Source organism: Vigna radiata, chromosome 10, assembly GCF_000741045.1.
Source record: "Vigna radiata var. radiata cultivar VC1973A chromosome 10, Vradiata_ver6, whole genome shotgun sequence".
Taxonomy (NCBI): Eukaryota; Viridiplantae; Streptophyta; class Magnoliopsida; order Fabales; family Fabaceae; genus Vigna; species Vigna radiata.
The window spans coordinates 20,902,665-20,915,287 of NC_028360.1; the positions used below are offsets into that span (position 1 = coordinate 20,902,665).

Below are 12,623 nucleotides of genomic sequence, written 5' to 3' on the forward strand. Positions count from 1 at the left end.
ATCGACAACAAGAAGAAAATGCTCAAATTGCAAATGAAGAGGAGGAAGATCAACTTTTTGTTGCAACCTGTTTTTCAACCAATGCTTCAAGTGAATCTTGGCTAATTGATAGTGGTTGTACAAACCATATGACCTATGACAAGGATCTTTTCAAAGATTTAAAGCCAACCAACATCACCAAAGTCAAAATAGGCAATGGTAATTATATTTCGGTCAAAGGAAAGGGAATTGTTGCAATAATAAGTTGTTCAGGTACAAAGTTAATTTCTGATGTCCTTTTTGTACTAGAAATTCAACAAAACCTGTTAAGTGTTGGCTAATTGATTGAGAGAGGCTTCAAAGTCGCTTTTGAAGACAATTTTTGTTTGATTAGAGATGCAACTAGTCAAGAAATTTTCAAAACCAAGATGAAAGGGAAAAACTTTGCTCTAAAACCATTGGAGGAGGAGCAAATTATTTTGGGTGCAAAGAGTTTCTTTTATTTTGCAGCAATGGCTGCAACATTTGTTTTGATCATTCTCAATGTGGTTGTAGTTTGCCATGGAGGCAAAACAAATTCTTTGGTCGATAGGGTTTAGGACATGCCCCTTCAAAGTGATGTATTTGTTGTCCCTTCTAGCTACAATGCTGCGGCCATGATCGTATCATGGATGACCATGGACAAACCAGGAAACAGTTCAATACGTTATTGGAACGAGAAGGAACTTCTTGACTATGAAGACAAAGAAGAAAAGGAGGCTGAAGGTGCTAATAAAATATTCAACGGAGAAGCTGTCAAGAAGAGTTATGTTGAAATTCACAATTCAGGATTAAAATATTTTTTTTCTGAAGCCAGATTGACCTCTCATTAACTTTTGCAATTCCTAAAGCAAGGAGGAGTGTTAGAAAAATACTTTAGGAATAATTTTTATTTTTAATTTAATTGAGTCAAAGTCTCTTCCTTGTTTTAGGATGTAGCTAATTTTTAATTATGAGTTGAAGTAATGGATTAAAATTAGAATAAAAATGTTAGTGGATAATTATTTATATTAGTGGGTAGTTACTTTTTTATGTTTTAAATATTGTATCTTTCTCATTATTTTATAATCAATAATACAGAAGTATTTTTACTTCTCTGTATTCTAAAAAACCAACAAATGAGTATCTTTCTCATTTGTTTAAACATTTTATGGTTTTTCTTGACATTCTGTATCAAACTTATTATGTTTATGCATTTCAACAAAACGAGGATAGCGGAGTAAGCATCTTATTGAAACCACTTGTACAAAATTTTAATTCATGCTTCTGTCCCGACTTTTGAATAGACAAAGAATAACGTGAACCGAGGCCGAATATTTGATAACGTGTACCAATGACAGAAGTTTTAAACCAGTGCGACTTCTCTAAATTTTAGAATGCAGTCCAAAGCTTTTTTGAAATCATTTTCTTCAAGCGCAATATTGAACCGACAGTATCCAGGAATTCCAGTCCATGACCCGCTATTGATGCATAATCCAGTGGCTTTGAGAATGACAGTCCTAATATTACAGTCGTCGAGTTTTACTTCCTCTGTGGCACTTCCATGGTCTCCTTCGCCTTTTGGTGAAAGTTTCAGCTTAATAGTCTTGTTGAGATAGGCAGAGGGCTTGGCCACAACAGACACACCAGCACACGATTCAAGCACATCCCACCCACTTTTCTCAAGAACCTAGGGTAATAACCGCCAAGAACATATTTAGCAATCTTTGAACAATAAAAGAGGATTACTACCACATGAAGAAACAGATCATAAAATTCTAGCAAAAAAAAGTTCGCATTCCTATATTACCTGTTTCAAGAGCTTGGATCTAGTTCTCAATATCTCGGTGTGTTCAACTATAGCATCTGATAGGTTTGATGGTTTTTGCTCTCTAAGCTCCAGCAATTTTTTTGTAGCGTATCTAACAGTAGTATGAGGTTTGCTTAATCCTGGATAACTGTAAAATGTGTCAATCAAAACAGGATGGTTTAGAATAAGAAAGCCAAATCTGAGAACACCATTTAGCATCTTCAGAGACAGTCCTCCAAGAAGAGACACACAAAACGATGGCTTGATTGAAGAATTCAGCTTAGACAAACATCCCTCTATATCCCAGCCACCCCAGCCTTCAAAGTCAAATTCCAAACCAGAGGCTGCAGTATCAATTATAACTCTTGCACCAAATCTAGCACAGGTGCTTAAGATTTTTACCATCTCATTGTTGCTATAAATCAAGCCAGTTGGATTGACTGTAGGACCGGAAATATACACCCATGGGTTTTTCACGGTTCCAAGGATTCCAGTGAGTGTCTTTTCAGTGAACTTAAAACCTACATTGACATCTGTAGGTGCTGTCACTATGTCAGCTTTCAAAAATCTTGCAGAAGAAACATAATTCCCATTTGATCCAGCTGGAAAACAGAGGGTGCCACCTTCGTTGATGCAGCAGAGGACCAGCTTGTTGAAAAGAGCTTTCGAACTGTCGGCGTATATAAACTCGGTGCCGTTATCTGTTGGAAAACCATAGCTGCTCTTTACAAATCTTTTGATGCTTGATGTGACATCAATTTCAGACTCAGACATGTTTTGTCTAGCAAAACTTTCAAAAATAGCCGCCTTAACAGGAGATGGAACAGGCAAGAAGATTTGATCGACGTCCATGTGAATCAGGGACCCACTCTCTACCCGATCAATAGATAGCTCAGCGTTTTTAAGGACCAACGAAGCTGATCTATCAAATCCTATCATATCAACTGACTTGACGTTCACACAGTTTCTCTGAAAAGGACAGGATTTAGTGTTGAAGTGATAAGAAAACTTAATGTGGAATTGACTAATTTATAAACTGACAACTGCAAGTCATAAATACATCAAAACACAATTTTCAGTTTGAATGAGGGAAGAGACAAAGCAAGAGACAGACCTCAGCAGGCGCATGCCGGCCAGCAAGCTGAAAAGCAAGAAGCTCGTGAAAGATACAGCCATAATAGTACTGACTAATTAATGAAGTATTGCCCTCCAGTAATTCAACGGTTTTGGACAGGGCGTTAAAGAGGGATTCTTCTTCCGAAATGACGAAAGCTACTTCTAAATCAGGATAAACCTATAAAACACGAACTTATGTCGGTGCTATCAATAAGAAATTGATGATGTCGAGCCAAAACACAAGTCTACCACTTGGACCTAGTGAGCCAAGTTAACAGGGAATAGGGAATATTACCTTATTCTTTACTAGTCCACATATAATTGCTGCATGAGAGGGCAGAGGAGTTCCTGAAAGATACTTCAGGACCCCATTCGATCCAGGAATGCTGGATAGCTCAAAGTGATCTGATATGTCCAAGAAAAGACGAGATCCAATGTCTCGTGTTGTATCTAAAAGGTGCACAAAAGCTGAACTAGTAACAGCCTCAAAATGAGCAATCCCAGTCACCACCACTTTAGGTTTCAATTTCTTTATTAGTTCTATCATTAAGTCCGATTGCCGGGGAGCTTCAATTACCATAATGGTATCATCTGAAGAGTGTATAGCTCCTGTGTTCTACCAGAAAGATAAAAATTGTTAAGAAAAAATGCAATAATTAAACCAAATCTTTATCAATTGATAAAAACAAAAAAATCATTTGACATATTTTCAATGTAAGGAATCCTCAAGGTTTTAGAAGCTCACACTACTAATAGTAAAAAGTTTTACAACTGGATCCATGTCTTTCAAGATCACATTGCAGTTTTAAAGTTACAACAAAGAAAAAGAAGGGCACGAGTCTCGAAGGCAGTCAAATGACATCAAGTAATAAAGCTGAATACAACAAATCCTACTCTACTTTATAAAAAGGTGAATAATGAGACGCAACGAACCCTTAATAATTCAGAAAATCTTAGATCATCATCTAAAATTGCTTAAATGGCAGCAAGTTAATTTATTCTGATAGAAGAAAAATATGTATGAAGCGGCTACAGATGTCAGAATTATAGCTTATCCTTCTGAAAATCGGTCTAAATGGAACAATGGCATAATTTGGATCCGTACGTGGATACATGGACTATATTGCCAATGCAAAGATTTTCCCACTCAAACAAGCCAATGCCCCCCTCCGCAAGGGGCTCCTTTTAAGAAGTTATTTTAATCAGGACAAAATTTTATGGAAAAGTCAAACATGCATGAGGTTGCGTTTCTTTCAAAGACGTGTTCCTCAACAAAGGAACTTTTTCTAGAAATGATTTTTGATTTAGAAAATTTTTCACAGAAAGGACAACAACGGTTCACATAATTGTATTTCAACACATTGGGATAATAATACGGACATAACAAAATGTCAATCAAGTTCAAAAATCCTAAGGCATGTCTATTCCATACCTCAAGTGCCGAAGATGTTAACCACAGCCTTGGTAAATGCCGAGTCAGATGTTCATCGACAACTGCAAGGCGAGGTGAGAACAAGCGAAGAGCATTCTCAATTGCTGCAGTCCTTGAAGGAAAAATGACAACATTCTTGCACAAGATTGAAAAAGAAGTCAATACTGTATTACATTTTTATTTTCAATAAACAATACTGTGTACTGCATTCTTCGGACCAAACATATATACTATAGGACATGCAGTTCCCAATTACCGACTCAAGTATAAGGGTTCACATGTGATAAAAAAACGGAACAGCTTAAGGAAAGAACTACATTTTTTTTACTTTTCATTAGAGACGAGATATCTACAAATAACAATACAGGTTAGTATACAGTTGTAATCTAATGAGGCAACGTCTCAGACTAAATGTTTCCGTGTATATGCATGCAACAGTAAGCCTATATGATTAACATAGCACTCTATTCTTACATCGGCAGTGAGTGGAATATGATGATAAGTCTTCAAAAACCCAGCAATGAGATTGCGGAAATGTATGCTTCCGGCAGGTGGCTCATATGGAAAAAAAGAATTACTTTTTAGTGTTCTTGCAAGATAAGCGAGGAATGGAATCTTCTCATCAGCAACAGAATCTTCCTCAAAAGACAAATCTAAGGAGCTGCTGATCTCTTGAAATCCATGTTTTAGAAAATCAAAAATAACCTTCACCTGTCAATATACAAATGACATTGTGCTTTAAATTTCCTCCAGGGCAATAAATATTCTTGTAGTGAATTAGCATGCTTTCCTGAAGTACGCACCTGATTAGGGCGACGAAGTTCACAACTGTACACTGATAAAGCATGAGAAATGCTGCCACCAGACTTTCCATAAGCCCACGCAGTTCGTGCGCAAATCGGCTGATCCCCAGAAAGTCCCATGAAAAACTCAAAACGGTGTGGGCTATTCTTCTCAATCTCAACTAAGGCTGCAATATCTGTGTCACCAGCCTTTACCAATACGTCTCAATAAGATAATACTTCCATTGGAGAAATGACATCTAGTAAAGTATGTATCAATCCCGCTCAAAATGACCAGTTGTAGCTTTGTAAAAAGTTTGGCTCAAAGTAATTTTAGCTCAATGGAAAATTTTCAAATCGATTGATGTTTTCAGTTTTTAATGAAACAATAATATTTTTATTTCTAAATTATGCCCAACTTAATTTCTCAAATATTTATTATTGTTCGTATGAAGAAACTTGGAAGTGCAGTTATTATGGGGGCAGAGGGAGTAGTTCCTAACCTGAATGATTTTAGTTTGCCAAAGCTTTGTAATGCGAAAACCCCGACGCTCAAACAATCGTTCGCAAACACCTTGACCTGGGCGGCCCCCCATATTAAAGATCATAATTCCAGTTGGTTTGATTACTGCTATCCCCTCCTCAACTGCCCTAGCAATTAAACCTAAGCCAAATTGGTCCTCCATAAATCCCTAGACGCAACAAAAGACGAAATAAAAGTAAGAATGATGCATTCTTGTCATAAGCCGCTAATACATGAACTCGAAGCATTTCTGAAGTGCCAACAGATCGCTGTAGTGTGTTGAATTAGGGACAACTTTTGTGGGTAAAAGATGTCTGAAGAAAAAGGAGATCCTTGTAGCTTCACATATAGGAATTGTTAGATGAGTATGAAGTAATAGTTTACGTCAGCTATCACTATAACATATACATAAAGTTGCTCTGAGCTAACTATCATATCTAGGTAGGTAGATAGTTAAAGAAAGCAATCTCAACAACAACAAAAATCTATTCTGTTTACCCTCTATTTTGGGAATGGGGAAGCTCAGATCTGGCGTTCCGCATGATGACACGCAGGACATGAATGACATTCCAAGTAAATAGCAGGTGACCAATAAACAAAGGATCTTATTTACCTGAAGTGCACAGTAATTACTCAATGAATGAAGGAATTCCTCGCTTGCATTTTCTGTTATCACCTTTGACATTGCATCTGGATTTGGATTAAGAATCTGCAGGGAGTCAACCAATATTATTCAAATGATGATGCCTAGACATCCTGGGATAAATTAAATTCATTGCGACCAAACTCGTGAAGAACTAGTTGCCAAAGTCTACATCATTCATAGCAGGTCCATAATCAAGGTTCATATCGATATTCCAACCGTCGCAATTGTTATGAGCGAAATATTGAATAATTTAGTTTATAAAGTTCTTGGAAAAAGCTACAGTACAATCGAAGACCCTCTCTTTCAATACAACTATCAACCATTTTTACGGCTTCTAGAAAAACAGTAAAATAACTAGATAAGCCATGAAACCAAGGTTTCAAATCAAACACCGTGATTATTACTTTGGTACATATAGAATAAAGGTAAAAAGCATCCGAAGTTCAATCCATGATCTATTAAAAAAATTAGCCTTGTAAGGTTAAAAATATCAGTCTTGTATCACAGCTTTTGCCAAAACTTTTTTAAAATCTTACAGAGTAAATCCTACCCTTGTGGAGTTTGAGGACATTTGGGTTTCAGAAAAGATCCATGAGCTTTCATTTACAGATCAAGATTGAGAGATGGGTGGTTGCATCTTAATGAAAGTTGGACAATGCATATAATGTGCGTGTACAGGTAATGGTTGTGGAATGACCTGAGGTATGCATCCGACAATTCTTTCAAGTTGAATGTCGTTTTCCCTGCAATATGATAAAAGATCAGATTCGTGGAACTCTACCCTGTCCAGCAAAGTTTTCTTCTCCTGGTCGTAGACGGGCTGGCCATTTTCATCCAAAGCATTCAAATATAAGTTTATCCAGGAGATCTTGACCGCTCTAGGATTGATATCAAGGCCATAGACCTGCAGAAATTAGTGGCAAGTGTTGTGGGATAGAGTGATGAAGACTTAGGAGATGAGAAGAGTGATGAAGGAAACCTTGGAAGGCAACCATTTCTCGGCAATGGCAATAGAAATCCACCCATTTCCGCAACCTAACTCGGCAATAGTCCTCTCCTTGAAAATGGAGTCTGGATGTCTATTAATCCCTTCATAAAAAGTGAAGGACCAGTCTTCGGGGAGAAAAATGCTAGGAATGACCATCGTAGTCAGTTTGTTTCTGCCCTGATGGCCTGCAATGCAACCAACGCATTAGTTTAGTAATCTATAACAATAACAATGACAACAATAATAGGTAAAGGTAAAATATAAATACCCTCGTATTGACCCAAGGAAACATCTTCGATGCGAAAATGGTAGGTTTGAAAGCATTGATCGCAGGAGTCCTTGGTGGGAAAACGCTTCTGAAGGTGGGAAAGAAAGATCCGAGCCTGAGAACGGGTCTCGGTATTCTCTAGGCGCTCCAGCAGCTTTCGCAATGAGGCGTAGGCAGCGTCGCTAGATTGCTTGCACTGCACCAGGAACTCATCAACCGTCTCCCAACTCATCTTCCTAATGAATTGAACAAACACTCGAGAAAGGAATTGAACAAAACAAATCAATGAAACAAACAAACCAATGAAAAGTTGAAAAGTGAAGAGAGAGGAATGACTTATGAAATGAGTTAGTTAGAGGGAGACGTGCCGAGAGAGATTCTCACACTCACACTCAACATCCACTGCTACGACCTTTTCTTTTCTATTAATAATAGCCTGACAAAATTGTGATTTATCCACCAATTACAAAAATTCAATTAAATGTAGCTGAAGATGGGTGTGTAAAAATTATACTTAATTTGCTTCTGGCTTATATTGATTTCTTTAATCTAAGCACATGGACGATAATTCAAGATTTTGATCGTTTTGTCTCATTAGTTGTTCGGGCACTAATTAGGCATTTAAAATTAGAAATGAATATATGCCTCTTCAGGTAGGAAGGTTCCGGCAGTTTAGGAAGGAAGCCGCAAAAAGTCGTCATATAGTTGAAGTTGTGAAAAGTTGGTACAATTGAGCTTTGATTAATCAATAGCTTTGAAATCTAATTAATATATATATATATATATATATATATATATATATATATATATATATATATATATATATATATATATATATATATATATATATATATATANTATATATATATATATATATATATATATATATATATATATATATATATATATATATATATATATATATATATATATATATATATATATATATACCTTGTTGTACATCAAGAGCTTAGCATCAAAGTGTGAGACTAGACCATAAAATAAACTTACATAGAATGGAAAACTCTACTATTGAGCCACAAGTGTTTAATTAAGCACCATGCTGAACAAGTTATAAAAACAGAGTTGTACATTTGTTTTAAAAAAACTTTTAAATAATCTTTTGTAGAAATTTTTAAACAAATTCTTGGAAAGAGAATTTAGGCTTCTTTGTAGTCATTGTATATCTTTAGAGAAGTATAAGAGAGTCATGGTTACTCTAAGTTATGTAATGTTTACAATTACCATAAGGAGTTAAACTCTTTTGATGTAACTCTTTGAACTTTCTTGTTTCAGTATTGTTTTATTTATATGATTTTGTTTTTATTTATATTTATTTGTGAATTTGTTTATGTTCATTGTTGAATTAATTTATCACTCATCTTATTTTAATGGTTTGGGATCAAATGAAAACTGACAACAAATTATGGTACAATTAATTCTTATACGCTTTCATATGTTATTAATGGATTTAAGGTTTTAACTGATTTAAAACTTAAAACAAGAAAATCATACTAAAATTTGATAATTTTAGACTCCAAATATAAGAAATAAATATAAAATTACATTTAAGATAACTCCTAGAATACGAATAATTACATCTATATTAATTAAATCTAAATTAATACAAGAGATATATAAATGGTGAAATATAATGACGTCTTTATCATATTGGAATTTACTCTTTTATTTGAAATTTGTTACACTTAACTTTTACACAACTCAAATATCGTTTTATTTAAATCAAACATATTTTAAACATTATCTATTTTTTCAAATCTATGTTGATAAAACCTAATATATTTTAATGAAAAAATTGATTGCTTTGAAGTTTTGACATATAACGCTTTAGAAGTCGGCTATATGAACCTCTTTTTTTTTTCTTTGGAAGTTAAAAGGGTTATTCTTGAAAACTTTTACAATTTGTTACTTGCATTTTTCTCTCTTTTTGTTGGAAACAATTGGGTCAAATCATTGACTGGTATTGTGGATTCTTTCAGTAGTGCTTGGCTGTAAAATATGTTTTATTTTGTTTTCCTGTACCAGTCAGATAGGAAGTTAGTTTCTCATATTACTTTGAAATATTTGATCATTGATCTTGAGAAGCTTTCATATATAGGCTATTGACATCAAAGGTTCATCATCCTTAGACAAATTCCTCTAGCACCAAATAGCCAATAGTGGTTAGGCTATTGAGAAAAGTCAAGGCTGGGGTCGACTCATTGTCCTTTTTAGAAATGAATTTAATGACCCCTAATGTTGCTAACAGTGTAGCACTGGAGCATCTTACCGGCATCTTCCCCATTGTCAGTAGATATTTTTTATGGGTACGAATTTTCTTTCTTGAAGAATATGTGTGAACGAGACCAGTTGGAGCAACATCTTACAAATTTCTCCTAGATACTTAAATTTGAGAATTAGTGGACAACTATTAGAGTTTAATAATGTTTTATCGTTCTGCCTTAAAGTTATTTTGTTTTGCTATGGTTTGTTATTCAATGAACATGTATTGCTTCTTTTGTTCACCGCGTCTTAAATTCTCTGGTTAGATCGGAGAGGGTGTGATCTTACTACTTAAAAACATATTGCTGCTTCTTTTGTTCACCGCGTCTTAAGTTATCTGGTTTGATCGGAGAGGGTGTGATCTTACACAAGATATAGTTTATTAGTTTTGAAATAGGGTTTGGGTTTTTTTGGATCTCACGATTTACCTAATATCCATATTGTCCTTTTATTTGTCTCTTTATGATTGTACTTTTGTATATATGCCTATATTTGAACCTTACATAAAATGTACTGAATTTTTCACATCATTTATTTAATTCATTTTTTGTATTATATTTACATTTGTTTCCAGAAGTTGCTTATCTCAGTAGGCTTTATACAGTTCTCCTTCGACGAAGCAGAAATAGATGTTACTGCTGACATTGTGACTGTATTATATGATTTTCTTTAGTTGTGTTTATTATTGTATTTTATGAGACAAACATGCAATATTTTGGTTTTATGACCTCCTATAGGAGTGCAAAACTATGGTAGAAATTTATATGAAAAATTTATCTCTAAAGTTTTCATCCCCAATTTTACAAGGATCCAAAGAGGCTGAGAGTTTCCAATTATGATGATAAATCAATTATAAATACAATTGAATATAAATTATACAATAATGTTGACCAAATTGCACAAATATATAAGAATACCGTTCACAATAAGCAAGGATTTTAAATACAAAAGTATGCTGTTGTTACAGATTTTAAACTTATTACTAGTCACAAATGTGAGAAAGATACAAAGAATGGGCAAGTGTTAAGGACCAAACTCTAAAATTTTTAAAACAATAATTTAAAATGCTGTCATTTAATTATAATATTCAATTTATCACGTTGAATATTATACCTTATATTAAAAAGATATGAAGTTGCAACACATTCAAAAGTCAATGGAAATATTAAAAATAATTCAAGAATCTACTTTAAATAAAAACAAGAGAGAGAAAGTGGTACGGATTAAAACAAACATTTTATGACCTTTATTCATATATTTCATCATGTTTCTATAATATTTTTTTGTATAAATTACTAGATTAAAATAATTTTAATTATATAAGATTCAGCAAACATAAATTTATAATTTAATTAGTGAAATATTTTCATTTTATTATTACTTTTTCAATATGAGAAATAAACGTCGTGCATTATTAACTTCTTGTTTGATAATCTTTAAAATTTTGACTTCATACGTTTTTGTAAATAATTTCACATACTTGTATGATTGTTCGATCAATTGTAGATTGAAAAGTCAGTCTTCATTCAAATATGTGAACGAGCCATTATCAGGATCGAATGGTTAGGAAAGTGAATTGATTGGTCATAAGTTTAAACAATTAAACTTAATGTTGATCAATTTATAGATAAAATGTAATTATTTTGTTGTAATTAGACTGACATTGATAAAAAAAACTTACTAAAAAATTTATAAATATATATTTGAGCTAAGAAGGTAAGTTATTTACATTTATTACATCATTATTATTTAAATTGTCAATCTTAAGACATTGAAGCGTCTTTTACATGTACTATCTCAAGAACTTTAAATTTAAAATAACTTTTGAACCCAAGACAACTTATTTGATATTAGACCATTGACCTTTATCATGTGTTGAAACACAACTTATTATCACAATACAATTCAATCGATATTTAGGTGAATGTGAAAATCAATTCAATCGATATTTAGGTGAATGTGAAAATATGTATAAGAAAGATTTTTAAATTATAAATTAGTGATTGGTAAGAATGGAATATACTTGATCTTAAACTTGAATAGTAGAGTTTATTTCAAATAAATAAATATTAAAATATTTATAAAAATTATGATAATTTATTATTATATGATCTTATAAATATTTTATATTTTTTTTATTGAAGTGTTATTATTATTATTATTATTTAACCATATTATATATTTTTATATTTCCCTAACTATTATTTTTATAATAATTTTAATTAATTATATATAACATATTTAATATAATAAAACATTTGTCTAAACTTTGGTATCTAAAATCGTTCTTGGAAGTCCAAATGCTTTAAGGCTCAATTGGTAAGTAGAAATCCTCAACTTTAACTTTATCTTCCCATGCCCTTTATCTTACCAGTCATCGGAGAGGAAGGCAACTCAGGAAGATCCATGAAACAAACCACAAGCGACCAACAACTACGATGGATGACAACAATCTTGGACGACGACAACGCATGATCAACAACTACGATCACAGATCATGAGCAATGGTGACACCAAACGAGAGATAGACACCGTAAGAGTGAGATGGATTCACAAGAGATCAAGAAAGAAAAAACCAGGATAAAAGAGACTAATTCTAAAGATTAGTAGCAATCTAATCACGACCCAACTGGTAATGATCATACTTTGGTGTAAGCTAATTACCATCAAGCTTAATTGTTGTTTAAGGATGATCCTTAGTGCATAAGGCCATACCGTTTGGTCTTCGGGTGGTTTAATCAATGTTCTTGACTGTCTGGACCATCCAATTTTTAGTTT

General features: G+C 33.5%; 1 protein-coding gene across 5 annotated transcripts; it reads right to left on the bottom strand.

The window, feature by feature from the left end:
- Nucleotides 1-1,230: 1,230 nt before the first annotated feature.
- On the bottom strand, nucleotides 1,231-7,973 carry LOC106775847 (methionine S-methyltransferase). Of its 5 annotated transcripts, none has more exons than XM_022786623.1 (13): nucleotides 7,899-7,973; nucleotides 7,563-7,798; nucleotides 7,286-7,479; nucleotides 7,004-7,210; nucleotides 6,274-6,369; nucleotides 5,641-5,829; nucleotides 5,159-5,347; nucleotides 4,830-5,066; nucleotides 4,356-4,490; nucleotides 3,219-3,539; nucleotides 2,922-3,101; nucleotides 1,808-2,776; nucleotides 1,231-1,687 (listed from the first exon to the last, which is right to left on the bottom strand). In XM_022786623.1, exons 2-13 carry the CDS (start codon nucleotides 7,792-7,794, stop codon nucleotides 1,364-1,366), a joined length of 3,273 nt encoding a protein of 1,090 aa, XP_022642344.1. In that variant the 5' UTR covers nucleotides 7,795-7,798; nucleotides 7,899-7,973; the 3' UTR covers nucleotides 1,231-1,363. The 5 variants fall into 5 exon arrangements, with proteins under 5 accessions (XP_022642344.1, XP_022642345.1, XP_014518554.1 ...); XM_022786624.1 differs by having other exon boundaries at nucleotides 7,953-7,970; XM_014663068.2 differs by having other exon boundaries at nucleotides 7,563-7,946.
- Nucleotides 7,974-12,623: the final 4,650 nt, after the last annotated feature.